The 21,126-nt window shown below is 36.2% G+C and overlaps 1 protein-coding gene across 1 annotated transcript in view; it reads left to right on the forward strand.

The window, feature by feature from the left end:
- Positions 1-1,798: 1,798 nt before the first annotated feature.
- Positions 1,799-21,126, forward strand: part of col23a1b (collagen type XXIII alpha 1 chain b) — a 94,227-nt gene continuing 74,899 nt past the window's right edge. Inside the window, 2 exon segments of the mRNA XM_084137162.1 lie at positions 1,799-2,315; positions 2,988-3,057. Coding sequence (XP_083993288.1) covers positions 2,031-2,315; positions 2,988-3,057 — 355 coding nt within the window. The 5' untranslated portion in view covers positions 1,799-2,030.

Raw genomic sequence — 21,126 nt, forward strand, 5'->3', positions numbered from 1 at the left:
TTTTGTCATTCTTATTGATAATAGTGAGCAATTACAGTGTTTTGGAGTGCATTAGGCATTTTTATTATTAAAATTCATCCATCATTAGGCAACAGGAAAACGGACCGGTAATATAATGTCTCTCCTGCAGATGGCACCATAAGCTCTTCTAGTTCTGCAGTCTTTTTGTTAATGTTTGCTGTAATGTTGGACAGCATATGGACATCATGTGGGGAAAATCTCGAGATTGCGCAATATGTAAAGCAAATTATATTGGCTGGAACTCTAATATGTGTTCTTTATTACAGACGGATAAAAACAATACTTTGTGCAATAAACCACTCTTAATTTGACATTTACAGGGTCATGTATTGTATGCACAAAAAAGGTTCGTACTGTCTTTCTTTGACCCTTGCGTTCCACAGACCGAGTTTTGGACAACGCATCATAAGTAGCCTACATTTCATCTTTATCGGCAGTTTCCTTTTGAAGTACGTTTTGTACAAGCCAAATTGTGTTTTGTCCATATTCAGGTAACATCTTTTGGACCTCTAGTGGTTGAAGCATAAACGTACAAGTTACTTGAGGAAGAGCAATGGTTTAGTGCCTTCATGACATCACAAACAAATAACAGGAAAAAATTAAGAAAGAGAAAAATCTACGTCATATATTTGGTTATACATTTTCCCTATGTTGGAGGATGACGATGTAAATATAAAGAAAATTGTTGTCGGAACTTCTCTTTATTTAAGGACATGACGTAAAGACTAAAGGTTTTTGATATACTTGCTCATTAATAAAAAAATTCTCCCAACATTCCATAAAAAAATAAGAATAGTCGATTTCAATTCCATGGTGACTTGTTTTTAATAAAACCGTATTCTGGACAAATGTGGGCAAAATAATTTTGATTTATTTTTAAAAAATACTTCCCTTGATCTGAGCGGTACAAGACTTGGCTAATTTTCCTAAGTTTGCCTCCTGAACACACACAATTTTTTTTGACTCAATTCTACAATGTTAAGTGGGTGAAAAAACCCCCCTCCTTAATCTTGTATTTGGGTCAAAAATGGGCACCCATAGAAATGAATGGGAAAAACTGTAATTTAGAGCATTCTTCTTGTTTTTTTTTGTAAAAATAAATCAATAGATCCATATCTAACAATGCATATCTAACATACACACAAATGAAGGGCTGATCCTGTACAACATTCTCATCATGGCAAAAACTCACACTCAAAAAAAAATAAGCATAATTTACATAGAAAATATGGTACTTTTTGAAGTAAATAAATTCAAAAATACCCCCAAAATAAAAAAAACACACCATAAATGGATAGACAAAATTTTATCGAAGACAGTGATATAACATTTATAATAAATAAAAAATAGGATCACATCTGAGTCCTCTGTGCCCACATTTGTCCACAATTACAGAATTAAGGGCTATAAAGTGAATACGGTTTGAGGGCTACACCGTATAGTTTTTGTTTATTTGTGTTTTTGTTTATATTTGTGATGTGTGGTAATAAAGTGATAAATATTTATAGTTCTTATACTTCATCAACGCGCAACCTGACTTGTAGCCAAATCTCTCTCTCTCTTGTGGTTACTGAAACGTTTGGTAACTCTGTTGAATCATATACTTGCATAGTAAAAGAATAGAAAGCCTACTCAAACCCACCGTCAATCTTTTTGTTTTGACTTTTGACCTTTGGGTCGGGGAGGGGAGAAGACACTTGCGCGCACACGCAATTCGCACAACTGTCGTTTACATTGATTTGTTCACGGTAGTTGAGCAGCGAGGAAGGGGCTGACTAGAGAGAGACACTTCAGAGGGAAACAACTTAACCTGCGCTCGAGACGGAGAGAAGCGCGCGACCATCAGCTCGTCTCGCGCAGCAGACTTTCAGTAGTACACGCTTTCTTCTAGTGTGCGTCACATCGTCGCGTCTCCTGTCAGCCGCAGTTCCACTTTACTGAAATAAAGAGCTACTCGTGTTTCAAAAAAGGATTCAAGAACAAGGATACTATTTTGTCAGATAACCATAATGCCAAAAATGGTTTCAACTGGGGATTCAAAAGATGTGTCAAAGACATCAAAAGGCAATGGACATCACACATCACAGATATTTCATTGCTTAACAACCCTCGTATGTTTTATGCTGTCGGCGTCTTCGGTGGCAGTTTGTCTGTTTATGAACGTCAAAACTTCTCATCTTGAGCGTAAAGTTGAGCTTCTGGAGATGGAGAGATTGTCTGTGATTCAACCTGTGCACGCGACACTGGATGCGCACGCGACTCTTTGGGATGCCATAGAGAAACTTGTGCAAGAGGTGAGTGAGGCGACTTAAAAAAAAAAAAAAAAAAAAAAAAACATTTTTTGCCTACTTTTATGAACATTGAATGAAAATGAGGCAATTTATCTGGCTTTCAATTTGGTTTTATATTGCATTATGTGTTAAGAACACATTTATTATGCGACTAAAAGTGAAATTAATTAGAGAATAGCTGTTCATACTATAAACTTACGTTTTGATTTGTCTCATGTGTTTTCCCCATAGGCTATTTTGAATTACGCGTTGTTTTGTGTTCTAAGATTAAATAAAATCTGTAAATTTAACAAAACATGTCCTGGCTGAAAAATGATCAATAGCCACACTGTAAAAAAAATGTTGTTGGTTTAACTTAAAAAAGTAATTTAATTTAGTAAGTAACCTGGTTGCCTTTAAGTTAATTGAAATGAAAAAATACATTTAGTTAATACAATGAAGGAGATTGGTTTAATCAACAGAAACTCAAAATATTATGTTATCTGAACCACATAAATGATCTTATCTCATCTTAAGTTGATTTGATAAAAATGTTTTTTTTTTTTTTTGATAAATCATGAAAATAATTTTTACAGTGTACTTTTTCTGTTTTTCTACGGATTTCACCCCCATACAGTGTTATTTTAAATGACTAATGTGTAAATGTATGTATGTCATATACATCTGTTTTCTCAGAGACTCAAAGAGGGGGTGTCGAAAATTCGCACAGCTCGAGAAGCAGCGCAAGAGTGCTTGTGTCCTCCAGGTTTGTTCTGCTGCATGTGCCAGAGATACTTTTAAGTTTTGTTCATCTTTCTTTCTCTAAAACTACTGAGCCATCTTCACTCTATTTTTATCTCAAAATCTAAACAATGCCTTTAATTTGTTCAGTAAATGATGCAGCAGGTGACTTCCTGCTAGCATGTTGATAAGAGTGTTCAGCTCAACAGGGACTTGTCTTATACATCTGTCTTCAGTTGTACTTATCCCACCAAAACATTTTGTATATATTTCTGTATTTTGAAAGAATTGTTTCAATCAAGCTCTTGGAATGATGGAACTAGTCATGGTTTCATCTCACCATTGCAATCTACACAGTTAAATTTTCTTTCTAAACTTAACCTGCAGTATGAATTGAATTACTGAAAAAGAAAATCAAGTTCAAACTCTGAAAACTCATATAATTGAGACGGAGTAGCAGACATTATTGTGACAGGTTAAATAGATGGATGCCGAGATGTTGTAATGATGAAAAAAAAACATTTTACAGCTTGGATAAGTGACAGTGTTCTGACTTTTCGGTGTGACCACAGGCAGAACCACATCTTATATACTTCATGCTGAATTAAATAACTCACATGTGGAAGTTATAAAGATGAGTGGCGCTCCTCTGTCCACAGAGGCCAGTGGATGCCACAGATTTATTTTGTAAGCTCAGCTATGAGACATTAAAATTCATTACCAGCTATTGGTGCAAAGTAGGGGATAGACAGAGGATACTTAACCTTGCATGAATTTCTTGCTCTGTTTTCATGTTTTAGTCATTGGAAATTTGACTGTTGCCTGAAAGAAAATGACAGGTTTACACCGGCACTGTTAAAGAGACGTACTCTCCCAGGGCATTGTGGAATTATGCATGGGGAAATTTACTAAACCTATGAAGATTTAATGGTAGTGGTGCCTGTACCAAAAGAGGGCCTCCCATATACCCTCTGATGTTGCTGCTAAAATGTGGGTGTAATTTAACTTTTAGTCCCATTGGACACTACATTTTTATTTAAGCTCAACTCAACTTTAAAGCTCTTTTATCTTTTTTTTCCTCTGAATTCTTTTCCCAAGGACTGGTTTCATATCTATTCATACAACCTTATCATGCACTCTGTTCTCTTTCCATGCTTAACTTTGCCATGAGCAAAGAGCATAAATTCAGTTTATCCCTGATATTGAAATATCAAAGAGCACAAAAGCCTTAAGAATAGAAGGAAGAACAGGAAATACATCAAAAGTCGTCTTGTAACTTTAAAAAGGACCGTATCTCATATCTTCAATTGTCTGTAAGAGATTTGTTTTAGTTTCTATGTACAGTGTTGGGGAAAGTTACTTTTACAAGCAGTGTGTTATATTGCGTTACTCCCTAAAAAAAGTAACTAATTATGCGTTATCTTTTCTCACCTGGGCTGGGCTTGCTTGTTTTTTTTTTAAATGTTTGCATTTCAGTGTTTTGATTCATATTGAGGAATACTGAATCTGTTTTTGCTCATGTGATGAGTAAACTACAGTAACCATCATGTCCACACAGCGCACACAACGCCTTACTCATGATTTCACTCAACATGAGGACAGGAGAGGTGTCAGTCTATACATAGTAACTTGCGTTTCTTTTTTGAAAATGTAGCTCTGAAATTTTGTTGTAAATTTAAAAGCAATGCATTACTTCACTAGTTACTTGAAAAGTACACGATTACAGAACTCGCATTACTTGTAATACATCACCCCCAGCATATGTTTTAAGATATCTTTGGAGGAACCATCTCTCCATGTTAAGTTTTGTGTATGTAACCCCTCCGGCTGTACTCTGAGCGGGATTCAAACCGGCATGGGAGGCCCACAGCATCTAGTGTCAGTCGCTAGTGTGGCTCTTGAGGCCAGAGGAGTGAGGTTTACTCTCACAGCTCTTACTAGCTGGCCTCTGATACATGTAGATCCCAATAACATTATTCATCAGACACTTGATACTTCTGTGATGTTCTTTTAAAGGAACACTCCACCGTTTTTTCATATTAAACTATGTTATTCCCTTAACTAAGACGAGTTGATACATACCTCTCTCGTCTCAGTGCGTGCACTCAGTCGCTCTGGCGCGCGGCGACACTTTGATAGCACTTAGCTTAGCTCAGTTCATTCATTAGGATCCAAACAGAGATGAAGTTAGAAGCGACCAAACACCTCCACATTTTCCCTATTTAAATACAGTTACACGAGTAGTTACACGACCAAGTATGGTGACACAAAATAAAACGTGGCACTTTTCTAAGCGGGTAAAAAGGATAACTATAATGTATGGCGGAATAGCACTTGGGAGCACTTCGACTCGGCGCAATAATATCATCACTCCTGAAAAATCCTCTCCCCCTCTCCCTCTCACTTCTGTCATTAGAACCAACGTGACTTTTTACTGCGCCGAGTCGAAGTGCTCCCAAGTGCTATTCCGCCATGATCCTAATGAATGAACTGGGCTAAGCTAAGTGCTATCAAAGTGTCGCCGCGCGCCAGAGCGATTGAGTGCACGCACTGAGACGAGAGAGGTATGTATCAACTCGTCTTAGTTAAGGGAATAACATAGTTTAATATGAAAAAACGGTGGAGAGTTCCTTTAAGCGATGCTTGGTATCCATCACTAGTGTTAAACCCAAGATGTTCTATTACTTTTCTAAGCAATCATTGTCAGGTGTATGATTTACACCTGGAGAATGATGTAACAGAAAAACAAGTCCATATACTTAAGCTAAAGGAGCTGCAACTAGCCAGAATCATAGTGGACTCTTTTTAATGTGGGCCATCACTATCAACCGTGTATCAACGTGCCATTACCCACTCAGATCACCTGAGCCAATCCATAGCAATGTTCTGAAACAATCCAGTACACCTGCATTGAGGGATTCAGCTTTGTACAGACAAACACCACTCACTTTTTCTTTAGTGTAAATGTAAAATATCTGTTTATTATAAAAATATAGTTTGTCCTTCACAATGACGTTTTAAATCACATTATGTAATGATATTAATATAAAAATACTTATGTTTAATAGTTTTGATTTGATTATGTACATCTTTACCAGTTTACACCAAAATAGTGAAGTCAATTCTATAAAAAAAATTCAGCCCGTTTTTATGATGCTCATGGGAGCTTTTATTGGCTCACAAACTATAGTTGATGGCATTTGTTTAACGTTAATGTTATAAGGATGTCTATAATTTACAGGCCCACTGCTAGTATAACATTGACATTTAATCATGTTATTTACTGTGATATAATATTATTCTCTTTAGTTGTTATTATTCATGGTTGGGGACCAAACATGCATGAAGAATACAATTGAAGTGGCCAGGAAGTAAGTCTTGTTTCTTATAGGTTTTCTACAGTGAATAGACCTTTTGTCTTTCTCACTTATGTTGCACTTCCTATCTCCAATTAAAGACTAAAGGTGCTTTTTGTGAATCGAAATGTTTTCTTGAGCTGAATGGTAAACCTGAGTCATCCATCTGTGCAATTTGCTGTTCCTTCCTTTGCCTTTAATGGGCTTCCTTTCATGGCAAACATCAGAAAAAAACACTTGAACTATAGACACAAAAGGACTACCTGTGGACCATAATGAGCTTAACAAAGCAATTAATTGACTCAGGCCTTGTCAAAGCTGAATCCACTCAAGACTTTCCTCTCAACCTGAAATGACGACACTGGTCACTCAGAGCTCAAAGATGAATGAGATATTGAAACAATTATCCGCTCAGACACTTCCCAAAGACAGTTGAATTCATTCTAGCTACTGTAAAAAGTGATCAGTTGACTTAACTTAAAAAGTAAGGAAACCCATTGCCTTAACATTATTAAGTAAGTAAACTTCATGCGTAATTGAAAAAATTAAGTTTTGCGAACTCGATAAATCCACAACTTATTTTTTTCAATTATGCATGAAGTTTATTTACTTAATTATTTTAAGGCCACAGGTTTCCTCACCCTTTAAGTTGTCAACTGATCACTTGTTACAGTGCTGCTACTAGTAATTCACAAACTGTAAAAGAATACATCAGTATGGTCTTTAGCAATGTTATAACATTTTAACAATAAATTATAATGTCTTCTAGATACTTTTGGTTTAAAGTTTTCCTTATTTACCATATCTTATAAAATACCATTTTACTTATTTTACTTACAATACTTATAAAAACCCTCCTACGTTAAACCCTCCTCTTTTGGTTTAACGTACATTTCTGTGGTCAACAGCTGAAAGCATTCATTCAAAGTATTCAACATTAATTTTCTTCATATTTCCTGTGAACGTTTGTGACCTTATCATAACTATTATTACTATCTATCTATCTATCTATCTATATATATATATATATATTTTTTTTTTTTTTTTTTTTTTTTTGTCCTGTTGTCTTAAGGACGAAAAATCGTCATTTTAAAGTGCCCTACTCTACATATTGTGACACAGCCACATCACCAGAATACAGATGTTTGCATTCATTGTCTCTATAGATACCACATTCATAACTGAGCTCAATAATACATCTACATTTTTTTTCTTTTCACAATTAAGCCTGAAGCTATTATTGGCCAGTGCTCTGAAAACCACTGCTATTGTCGCTACAGACAAATACATTATTTTAAAGCCAAAATCTGAGCATGACTGTGAAAAGCTACAGAAGGAAAGATCTGAACGTTTCACATAACTGCGTGACCGTATACTCTGAACCTGAGGGCAATGTAGATCCTAACCCGTCACGGATCCGGACACCTAGTCTCCTCTCCCAGGTTGGGAGGTTGTTCTGGAAACAGCGCGACGTGCTTGGATAAACGTGCCTCTTAAGAATGTAACCCGCCCTTGTTTTATTGGCCTACCCATTGAGACGGCTGTAAGCTTTAATGCTTCCTCCAAAAGCTGTCTAGGGCTGTAAGGGTTTCGCTGTGGGTGAGATGGAGGGGTACAGATTATCTGTTGGCCTCTGTTGGTTTTGAACTTTTTCATGTCTGATCTACATTAAGCTTTCCCCTCTGTGCATAAGTGTAGTCATATGCTATACCTTCACATTGATTAAAGTAAGCATGAAGCGAGGTAACGTGAAAATCTAGCCCTTTCGATGCACCCTGGGTGCTTATGTGTTTCTTCACACCCTGTTAGAAGGTTACTTTGCTGAGAAAACGAGGAGATGCTCTGGAAAATTAATAAATATTTCTCGCCAGAACCGACTGGCCAACTTTAGCAATTGAATCTCCAGCACACATATCGCATTGCTTTGTCAAGGTGACTCCAAAATAATAATGCAGAAACTATTTTGAAAGGACAGTTCGCCCAAAAATGAAAATTCTGTCATAATTTACCCAAACTCATATGGTTCTGAAAACTTTCTTCTGTCGAACATAAAATATATTTTGAAAAATCTCTTCTTTTTTTTGTCCATATAATGGAAATCAATAGTAACCAAATACTGTAGTTTGGTTACCACATTCTTCAAAATAAATTCTTTAATGTTTCACAGAAGAAAGAAAGCCATATACTGTAGATCTGAAGCGACACAAGGGTGGGTAAATGATGAACTATTCTTTAAGTGCAGCCTATGAGCACATGTGGCACAAACTTTTCTTTTTACTTTTTATTTACATGAGTCTGTAGCTGCTTGGTTTTGCGAAATAGGTAGTCAGAATGTATCTCCATCAGGATCTAGCTGAATAAATAGAAAATAAAGGCAATAGCGGTATGGGTTCTGTACTCTCGGCTTATTAAAAGCATCTGTCTGTAGTTTGTGGGAGGGCATTTTGCCATACTCCCAACATCACTGTAAAAACTCCCTCCCTGTTTGGCTGCAATATTTCCCAGTTTCATTTGAATGAAATGTGAGGCCATGTGCCCACTGAAAATAGAGAGGAGATATGGAAGCAATTATGGCATGTTAGGTCTGATAATAAGAAAAAATAGGTGATTTGTTGATCATATGGAAGACTCTCGCTTTTTCTCCCCGTCATCTCACACCTCACAAGATTTTACATTTGGAGAACATTTATACCTCCTTGCTCAATCCATGATTTTAAAAATCTCCAATTACAGTAAACCAGGGTGCTTTTGTAACTATTTGATAACTGCCATGAAAGCACATTCAATGTTTTTCCTCTTTGTCAAAGGTAATCAACCTTATCTTTTCTGTTTAATCTCAATGATGATGTCTATTTAGAAACGATAAGAGCGCTGTGTTCTCTCTGTGGTGCAGTCCTGAATTTCATGCCTGTGAAGACCTTTTTTTTCAGGGGTTAAGAGTTTTTACTCATCAGATCTTGGCTCAGCTGTTTGTTTGTTTCGGTCTACATGCACAGAAGAGTTGGCAGGGCTGTTGCTGTTTTAATTCGTCTCCTAATTTGTTAAACAAGTGTTAAAATGCTCGTTAAGCACTTGCAGTTGGCAGAACAGAGCCAATTCTCAGGCTCTCTGAAATATAAGTAAGCCAGTAATTCAGTGTTCTCATAACAGCTTACTGGATTCTATCATCATTCATTTATCTTCATGTGTCATATCATATACAATTGTTTTTATCAGAGTTGTGATTGTGAGAGTGAAGTCTGTTTTGAATATGATTAAAAAGTGTTGTCAGATTCATAAACAAATTACTCTTATGATCCGGTTATTTTAGTGAATCAAAAGCAGAGTAGTCCTATTCACAAAATAAATAACTCTTTTGAGCTGGTTCTTTAAAAATAAATAGAAAGATTATTCATTTTAATTTTTAAATTCTGCCATGTATATTTTACAGCATTAGCAGAGAGATCATTTCTTTCAGATAGATCATTATAAAAGCAAACTGGACAATGAAATGTACCTTAATGATTCTGAATCAAATCAGATAATTGGTTAGAGTTAAATTTAAATTAAACCCAAATTGGAAAATCTGTATTGGACACAGAGAGACAGAAGAGAGAATTTATCTTTATTTACTCTAGTCTCTGCACTGAACCATTCTTTATTATCTCATTCACATATCCCATTTCCTCCCAGTTATTCTTGATCTTTCAATGGGGTCCTGTCGCCGGTTTAGTCACACATGCCGCACATCATGCTGTCTGTTTGCATAATTGTGTGTACTAAAGGAGCCTGGTCCTTGTCCTAGCATCGTCAGGCCTAATCTTAATTGCAAATCTCCCAAATGCCTCCAGCGAGCCAGAGAATTTATTTTCTCCCTCTGTTGTATCCCCCATCTGTGTGGCAGCGTGCCATGTCTTTTCACATTTTAAACTTCTCCCCTAACTGTACTTTTGGGTTGCATGGTCCACGGCAGAAACTTGGAGCTGTGGAGTCTTGTTTCCTAGACTGGGATTTTGAACAGGGTTGCACTTTTTTCAGTGCCATGGGGAGATCTTGCCATTTTCCTGAAACGTTTTTTACTGTCAAGCTGTGAGGTTTGTTTTACATCGTTTTCACCTCGGGGTTTTCTGGAAACTGGTCTTGAGTGATTAAAAAAAGGAAAAAGAATTGGACTATTTAGTTTAGATGTTGCTTAATTTAATGTAAAACCATGAAAAGACAGTAATGGTTCCTCATCATTCCCAGTTATCAATCAAGCAACTTTACCGTTTTTTACGGTAAACATTTTTACGCTGTGTGAGCTATAGTACTAGCCATAGCAAGCACAAAGCTTATGGTTTTCAACCAGGGAGCCTCAGCAAACATCTAAGGGTCGCAGGAAAATGATTACAAATGTAAAATAAGGGTAGCCTACGTTCACACGACAATGATGTAGCAAAAAAAGGAGAAGTGTTACCTTTGTCATTTTGAAACGTTTCTCGTACAGAGGACAACGTTGTCAAAACGGTCCCCGTTCACATTGACTCGCAAGCACGACTAAAAACGCTGTATTATTCATGCCAAGCCAGTAGTTGGCGATGTCACTATGTAAAGAAACACTACGCTCAAACTGAACACGTAATACGTGTAAATATGAATAAATAAATTTATTCTAGCTTAATGCATTTTTTTTTTAATCAACACTTGAATGTGGTTAAGTTTAATAAAAAAGCAACATTTTGAGCAAAAAGCTGAGAAAAATGTGCTTCTGTCAAAGACTACATCCAGATCAGATTCAGAAAGATGATCAAAACATAGATGGAATAATCACGTCTATCAACATCCCCAAAGCTTGTACAGTCCTATAGCTCGTCCTGGGTCGACATTTCATTCGGTAACATTAGGTTTTGATTTATATGCTGTTTAATGTTGATGATCGTGTTATTTTACACATGCATCTGCCTACATATGTTATCGCTTGTTTCTGCTTCATCTTCGCAAGTGTTTTGATCAGGAGATTCAGTACTCTTTCAGAAGATGTGTAATAGCGCCCCCTACCATATAACAGTGGAAATCTTTGTCAATGCCGGGCAAACATAGCCTGGTCCTACCAGACTCTCGTACATTTCATTTGTATAAAGAGTCTGGCCACTCTCCATTGACAAGCGTTAACTTCCTTGAAGGCGGGTAGTCTGTTGAAGTTTAAAACTATTGGATCTGCCCAGAGCCACTCTGGATCTGCCATAACCAATCGCTAACGTTTGGTCGAGACGTATGTCTACAACTCAAACTAGTGCACCTCAACGTCATCATTTTCAGCCACTCCCTCTGTTCGCTGATTGGACCGCCAAAAAATTTACCGGAGAAAACCCAAGAATATACCGCAAACCCAGACGGAGCACTGAAGGAAAATGAAAATTGAGCGGAAAGTACGTAGGAGGGCGGAGCCAGGCTAGGGGAAACTGTTAAACTTGACTAAAATGCAAAAAAGTACAAAATCAAGATGTGAACTGAATATTCCTTTTATTATTTCCCCCATAACAACTCAATTTATTAAACAAACAGTTCTTGACATTTCTGTAATCACAAACAGAACTGAGGTTAATTAATTTGGGATATTGACAATCCCAGTTTCTGTTAATAAAATTTTTTGAAAACAAGCAGCTTTGCCATTATTACAACAGAAATACCATGGGGGGCATTTGAGTCAAAAAGGTTAAAAAGCTGCTGTAGTAGAGTTTGAATGAAATAGGCAGCTTCATAACACTACATGTGGACCTCCAGTCACTCTCCATGCTCTCTCAGTTCTGTGCACTGCTGTACTGATTCATTCTGGGACGTCTGATAAACAAGCATCAGCGAGACATGGCCTTAGTGCAGCTGCATTCAGTTATCTGAAGAGAAAGAATTCAAATCCGTGTGAAGACTATTTTGCAGACTAAGTCCGAGTTGCGTGCAGTTGTTGGATTTGGGATGATGGTAATCTCCTAATTGTGTGTGTTATTGTAGCCTGTTTTGATTGACTGAGAGATAAGATGCTTTGCCTTCCTCCTTCAACCAGACTCTATTGAAGAGCAATTCAACAGATGTCATTTATATTTTTACTTTTCTTCACTGGAAGAAAAACACACTATATTTTATAAGTGTACTGGGCTGACCTGTTGAAATTTATGATAAATTCTCCCAGGATAAACAGACTCTTGTTGTGAAAGTTTTTCCTGTATTTTCTATTAAGCGTATACAGCTTGTTTATATGTGTGTGTTGGCTCTGGCAGGCCGGTTTGTGTTTGTGTTTTTTGAGTCTGAGTGAATGTGTAGGCCTCTAGCACTTGGTGGTGGGGGTTGTATACTGAATGTCTGGCATCCCTCTGATAGTCTAAGTCAGACTTTGTCTGCTGCTAGTGAGCTTCAGCTGTGTCAAATAAACATGATCCTGTTTTGGACCGCAACTGTTGATTACACACAGTTGTAAAGTACATTTCAAACATTCTATTAGACAAATAACGTGTTTAAGTGTTAAACTGCATTGTGGCATCTCAAGATAAATTAATAAAAATTCAGTAACACTTTAGTTTAGGGTCCAATTCTCACTATTAACTAGTTGTTTATTAGCATGCATATTTCTATGATATTGGCTGTTTATTAGTACTTATAAAGCACATGTTAATGCCTTATTCTGTATAACCATATTCTACATCTCTAATCCTACCCAATACCTGAATTTAACAACTACCTTACTAACTATTAATAAGCAGTAATAAGGAGTTTATTGAGGCAAAAGTCGTAGTTAATAGTTAGTTAATAGTGAGAATCGGACCCTAATCTAAAGTGTGAACAAAAATCCAATAAGCAGTACTGTTTAAACATTTAAGGTTTTAATTTTTTTAAATGAAAATGGAAGAAGGCTTTTATTATGCTCACCAGGGCTGTATCAGTTGGATCAAAAATAGTCAAAACGGAAATATTGTGGATTGTTACAATTTAAAATCACTGTTTCCTATTTTAACATCTTTTAAAATTGTGTTTGTGTTGGCAAAGCTGAATTTTCAGCATCATTACTCCAGTCTTCAGTGTCACATGATCCTTCAGAAATCATTCTAATATGCTGATTTGCTGCTCAAGAAATATTTATTTTTATTATTTATGTTAAAAACAGTGCTGCTTAATATTTTTGTGGAAACTGTGTTCATTTGTCATCATTTTTATCAGGATTCTTTGAATAGAAAGTTCAAAATAACAAAATAAATAAAGTTTTCAAAATAAATAAAGTTTTGAAATAATTTTTTCTTTGATTAATTTAATGCGCCCTTGCTAAATAAAAGTATTTCTTTAAAAACAACCAACAACACAAACAAACAAACAAACAAAAACAATAGTGACCTATATGTATAGTTTTAGAATGCATATTTCCTAGGCAAGGGGGAATTTGAAAGACTGGCCAAAAAAATTTCTCAAAGTATTACCTCAGTTAAACTTGGCATTGATTATTCTTTTTTATTTATTTATTTTTTTTCCCCACGCATATGAGAGACACAATTTGGATCCGACATTGTGCTTTCAGTTTGATCTCTTAGTATTGATTGTGTTTAGAGATTCAAATGCAGAATGTGTTTAAGGATGTCTCTTCAGGTAGTGTGCATGTGCGTTTTTGTGTCTATGTAGACATTTTGGTGACTCACATCACAGACCTTCATATAACTCTCATCCTTCACAGAGAAAAACAAACTTCCGGACGTCCCCCTAGCGTTCATGCCGTGGTGAGAATGTTAGTATGTGTTAGAGAACAGAGGTGGGTCTGTTTCTCCCGCCTATTTAGAAAATGTAAGTGCTGGTCATTGTTTTACTCTGTTTGTTTATGCTGTTCTATAGTGGAACAACAAGACAGGTTTCGGAAAATTAAATGAGCCGGAATAAATACCCTCTATTTGTTTTTCCCTTTCTTGCACGCCTTTTGTTGAACGCTAAAAATGTTGAGTCTGGTTTACAGAGGAACATCCCATGTCTGAGAGGTCATTGAAGTGTTGGGCTGGATTAGCGGTTTGCCTAAACAATGTGAGTCTGGTTTTGTGTTTTGGCTTGGAATGAGTACTTTAAATGAGTGATGGAAATCAACAGATTAAGTATAACAATGTGAAGGGAGTAATGTTTACTACGTGTTAAACCAGGATAGCTCGAGTTAGTGAGACCTTCGACTGTTATCTAGACCGACGGCTCCCCTGTCAGCTTGGACACAGACCACACAAAGTCAACTAAAGGTCAGACCACAACTAAAAAAATGTGATGTCATCTAAACAACATGCATCATTGGGGTGCAATTACGTTCTTTCTGCTCTCAGAATAGACATTTTATTTTATTTTATTTTATTTTATTTTATTTTATTTTATTTTATTTTATTTTATTTTATTTTATTTTATTTTATTTTATTTATTTTATTTTATTTTATTTTATTTTATTTTATTTTATTTTATTTTATTTTATTTTATTTTATTTTATTTTATTTTATTTTATTTTATTTTATTTTATTTTATTATTATATGATACTTTTTTAATTAGAAATTTATTCAATTAAATTATATTATTTTGTACATTATTACAGCATATTATCCAGATCTTAACAATTAAAAATGTTAACAATATTAACAGTTTTGCAACCTAAAAACACCAGATAATAAAAATGTAAAATGATGATAAAGATGATGTGATTAATAAATGACAAAAAGAATGTACTGTATGTTGGTTAAAGAATAATGCTTTATTTACAATGTGCGTAACATGCAAACATTGTATCATTCTGTAAATTAATATTACAAATAGTCTTGGTCTACTGCTTTTCTTTGCTCAGCAGGCTCAGGTATCATGCTGTTTATTGACAGGCCAGAGGAATGGTTATGAAAATACAGTGTTGTTTTTATCTTTATGTGCGCCCCGGTTTCAGTGAGCCTTCAGGTGTTTCTGCTTTGCACAGTTTGACATCAATTCTTGCCATTCACTCAGTAGCACATCTGTTCCTGTCAGCATGCACACAATCACACATTACTCACCAGACAATCTAGATAGTGACTCATCTGCAACTATACACACAAACTGTCTGTTTACAGTTAATCCACTGCCCAGGAAATGATTCCTACTGAACCTTCTTTCACTTTTGATTATTCTGTCTCCTCCACTTAGTAATACAGTGCATCTGTCTCAGTTTGGCTTGGATTTCTATTAATGCTCATCCAAGACCGGGAGCATTTAATTTAGCCATCTGCTAATGTGATTATAGTAATTCCAGTGAATCTTCATTGAGTTTACTGAACCTTGTTTTATATCACTACTGTGGACGCTAAAGTTCAGTTAACCGTATCTGATCTGCATCACTTATATCATGGAACTCTGAAGTTCATGGCATTGAAAAGTTGTAAAAATTAATCAATGTCACACAAAAAGAGTTCCATTGTACTGAATATCAGCAGGATTGTAATTCAGCAGTAAGCTGTGAGAGGTTTTGAAAATGGAGATGTATAGTAGTAGTAGTAGTAATAATAATAATACTAATATTAAATTGTTAAAAAGTAAAGTAAAGTAAAGATTTTGACATTACAGTTTCGATTATATAATTTTTTTTATTATATATATATATATACACACAGTATATAAAGATAAACTTGCTTGACGCCTGAGAACAAACCTCATTGGTTCTTGCTGAAGCTCAAATGTGCTGCTTAACACGAGAATGAACTTTGTTGGTTCTTGTTGAAGCTCAGAATGAACCTCATTGTTTCTCGCACTTCAAGCAAACATGCTTGAGCTTCTGTTTACCACAACTGATGTGTGAGTTGAGGAATGTTTATATGTGAATAAAAGCCTAAATTCAATCTGTTCATCATATAAATCAATCGAGTCTCTTCAGAAAATTTAGACTAAACCGCTCGATATGGATTAATTTTACGATCTCTTTATGAACTTTTTGATGCATCAAAGTGGTAGTAGTGTGGCTGTTTATGGAGGGATAGAAATCACTCAGATTTCATCAAAAAGATCTTCATTTGTAATTCCTAAGATAAAGTCTTATGGGTGAGTGTGAGTAATTGATGACAGAATTTTCAATTTTGGGTGAACTAGCTTTTCAATATTTTGGTCATTTTATCATTACCTAAAGTTACAAAGCTAAAGTTCAGCCAAATGTTTAATGGTTGCGGGGATGCTATTTATCCCAGCGCCTCGGGCCATAGACATTGTAAAATGGATGACTTATTAATGATTATTTTAGTGCCTTTGCAATGTAAGCATCACAACAAAGTATGTAAATACATTTATATGGCAAGTACTTTTTTCAGGCTCAACAGTCTGAAAAAGGTCAAAGACCCCTGGTTCAGACGTAAGAGATTTTGAGTATACATATCCTCAGTGTTTGCTTGGTGCATGAGAACCGAGCGAAGCCCCATAAGTGTTGCTCCGCTGTCTTTTTATTATTACTTCTTGTTTTTAAGAGCCTGTTAAGATGACCGACCTCTGTGAAATGTTTGAAGGCTTGTATTAACTATTAACCTAAACAGATACTTAGCACCCGGCTTTCCCAGAGCCTCAGAGATCACGGGCAGTGCAGGTGTACACCAGTAGCACAGCACTTCTGATGAAATATGGTCCAGACTTCAGACCTGTGTTTCTCATTACCACGCATCGAGATTTAAGCTTTCTGGAGTGGCGTCTTCCCTCCTTCGCTTCTAATGGAAAGAGTGTGAGATCTGTGCACAGCAGAGATACAGGAGGAAACTCAGGAGACTGACAGGGCTTCTGGCCTACATATGTTATTGTCGTTACTCCGTTCAGTTAATGAGGAAAGACTGGGAGTACAGGTTGTAAAAGTAAACCCAGTAGAACCGAATCCTTCCTGTGCATTTATTGTTGGACAGTTAACATCAGGTATCACTCTCTGTTCGCGGATCTGGTCCACCTTTGAAGATCAGGTCAGGGTTATTAACACTCATTGATCCGTTGTCAATGTGTTTCTTTTTACAATACACACCTGCTCTGAACCCCATACAAGATGGACTGACATCACTTGAATGTTTTAAAGGCTTCTGTCTTTAATATGTAATTCAGCTCAAATTATCTGAGATTCATAACTTTTTGAGTCTGCTTCACATTAAGTTATTTGACATAATTATTTATAGGCTTTAGAGTAAATGCCGTATTTAAAGGTTGAGAAATTTTGACCAGGAAACATTTAAAGTACACAAAAAAGTGGGCATTGGACACCAGAACTAGTTCATACCAGATCCTAGAACGGAGTGGTCTCCATATTACAGGTAGTTGACATCAGCTAAAAAGGAAATTGATTTCAAGCAGAACAAGTTATTAGGCTATGTTTATGAAAGATTGTTCTTTTTTTTTTTTTATGAAAAATGTACAGATGTATCATCCACAAAACGACCAGGAACACGTATTAAGAAAGGAAATAGGGTCAATTCTGTGAAGGACTGGGTATTGTTAGATTTCCCAATTTGATTCAATTACTCACAAACTCTTGATTTGGTTACTTTTTTTATTCAGTTTGGCTACCTTCACACTGCCAGTTTTTGGGATTGACAACCGCATTTACTTACAGGTGTGAGTCTCGAAATAGTGCCGCTCAAACAGCAGCTTGTAGTAGCGTCTCGAATTCTGTCTGTATAAACGTGCAATCGGAGTCAATCCCGTATTCTCTTACCAGTCTCCATATCAGCAGTGACCAAAGTATATCAAAGATGGCGACGTCCCTAAAACTGAAAAATCTTGTCACTTTTCATACGACGAGTTCAATCAAGTCAAATCTTCATTAACCAAATACTTTTATTTAGCAAGGGGAGCATTAAATTGATCAAAAGTGACAGTAAAGGCCTTTATTATGTTACAAAAGATTTTTAAATTCTTTCTAAACTTTCTATTCATCCAAGAATAGAATCCTGAAAACAATATATCATGTCTTCCACAAAAAATTAAGCAGAACAACTGTTTTCAACATTGAAAATTATAAGAAATGTTTCTTGAGCAGCAAATCAACATATTACAATGATTTCTGAAGGATCATGTGACACTGAAGACTGGAGCAATGATGCTGAAAATTCAGCTTTGATATCACAGGAATAAATTACATTTTAAAAACAGTTGTAGGCAGAAGTGATGTCCGGAGTGGATGTTTGTTTTCAGTTAAACCATCGAAACACTAAACTTGGTTAAGGTTTTTATCTGGCAAACTACAGCAACAGGTTTTATTTTATGCAAAAAAACAAACAAAAAAAAAACAAGAAGCTAACATGGAAAAGCATAAATTGACTACAACATAATCAGTTATTAATATTTTGTTGGTTATCTCTTGTTTTTGCATGTCTTCAGAATTTCTTAAATGTGTCATGGGACGCACACAAACAGGTAAGATCCAATAGCAGTTTTAATGGGGTATTCCGTAATCGTAATCCAGTCCAGGCAAAGGGTCAAAATCCATACAAAGGCAGTCCAAGACAAGACACGAACAGGCCTGGGACACAGAAGTGCGACATGACATCAAACAAGGAATCCACAACAATCACAGAAGCAGACAGGGTATAAATAGACAGGTACAAACAATGTGAGTGGAAACAGCTGTGTGCAATGATCAGTGATGAGTTCAGACAAAGGATTATGGGAAATGCAGTTCATGAGTATGTCAGACACTGTGACAAAATGGCAGCCATGCCAAAAATTGTCCGCTCCATTTGGCATGTTTCATTGCTTTATCACAAATAAAAAAATTACTCCAAGCACAACTACACAATATGCTAACAAAATGTGTAACACATTTTTTATAGTATTTGAAAAAAGGTAAGCATGTCAATTTTCCTAGGCCGGACATTACTTTTGGCCACTACTGTCATATTCAAATAGAAAAAAAACTTTATTAATAAATAATTCACAGTATTTGAATCATAGTGTATGAAATGTATTTAAGTGTTTTATTAAAATATTCTGTCACTGAATGTCATGATAACTTGAATATGTTGATTCAGTTACTGATCTGACAGATTCAGTGGGTTCATTCAGTGAAAGTTTGACAATTTGTACTGATTCATGAAGAGGACCGACGCATACCAGTCATTTGTTCATGAATCAGACTACACTGGTGGCACTTTATTGAATGCAGCCAACGAAGACAATTCAATATTAGAAAGACTAATACTGCTGCATTACACATCTAAACAGGAACTCAGTGCTTCGGAAGTCATTGCAACATAGATTAAAAAAAAACATCAATGGAAAGTGTTTTGCTGGAGTTTTTGCACTTGTCTACTTTAGGATTCATGGTAAAGAATTTGATTCCAGCTTAAGAGTAAAAGCGGCTGTAAGCTGAGCCCAGAAATGCATGGGTTAAAGACGCAGTGTAGAAGAGAAGAATTGTCACCCTGTGAGTGATGGCTTAGATGAATGGTCTGGTTACGCCACCCCGCTGATAGAGGCCGGTCGGGTGTCAGCACCCCTGATGTGAGGAGTATGTCAAACTGATGTGGAAAAGGACCTAGTATTTGTGATAGATGCAGGGACAGTCCAGGCTTATGGAACATGGCTGCAGACAGGACACTTAAATTAGCTTTGAATATGTAGTAGTCAAACACGGCCTTGTAACACCTACGCAATCTGTCATTTGGGTGAATGTGATTAAGTCCAAGCAGTGACAGCTGTGTGAAAGCTCTCACATGTTTCAGTCTCAGTTTTTGAGGTTTAGCAGACTTTCACATCATTATGCTGCCAGTTAGAGGCAGTGACAGCTGGTTTGGTTGGAGTTTGATTGACTTCTCTTTAGCTGATCCTCTGTCAAGACTGTAAGGGTGAACGGAGGGTCACTAGAGCCTCATTCAGACTGTCAGTCCAAATCTGATATTTGTATATTTCCGATTGGAATCTGATCATGTTTAACAAGTGGGAACTGCCAAAAATTCAAATCTGTTTTGAGCTACAGTCATATGTGGTTTGAAATCCTATTCAAATCGCATTTATGGAAATCCGATCGGATTTTGCATGGTTTATGTCTTTTTCTCACGCCATGTAAAAAATTTAAATGTCAGATGGTTTTATAGTACACATGCTGAAAGTTGCTGCTAACACAAAGTTGTGTTGTTGAGCCGATTGAGCCGAAAATTACAATACAGTGCAGAAATGTTTTGAGAATGGCGGAGATGACAGCACAGAATAAAGCCACGCATACCAGCTTCCTATGTTTCTGCTGCTGCCTCAGAAGACGTAGGCTAGTACAATGCTGTGGCTAATATATTGTCATGATGTAAATAAGATAACATCTGTATTGCAGATACAGTTGTTGTTTTTGGCACACCAACGTAAACGTCATTGCCATAGAAACCAATGCAGATATTCCGGAAAACGAAAGTGCCACAGGACGGGACACACAAATCGGATCTGAACAGTTGTGATACACAACATATTATTTAGATCAGATTTAGATCAGATAGATCGGATACACAAATAGTCAGGTCAAGTCACCTTTATTTATATAGCGCTTTTTACAATACAGATTGTTTCAAAGCAGCTTTACTGTGATAACAGGAAAACATTTTGATTCTAGAAGAAAATAGCATCATAGTCAAGCTTGACAGTGTGATCATTGCCTATGAGAAGGTTTGGTGATTTTTATAGAAGCTATAGTGATCTTGGGATGGTCTCCTCATACACTTCACGTGCCTAGCATGATTTACTCAAGTACGACATGTTCCTAACTTCCTAGATCAACATTTTATCAACTAATCATATTTTAGGAGTAGAGTTA

The sequence above is a fragment of the Abramis brama genome, assembly GCF_963993115.1.
Source record: "Abramis brama genome assembly, chromosome: 15".
NCBI lineage: Eukaryota > Metazoa > Chordata > Actinopteri > Cypriniformes > Leuciscidae > Abramis > Abramis brama.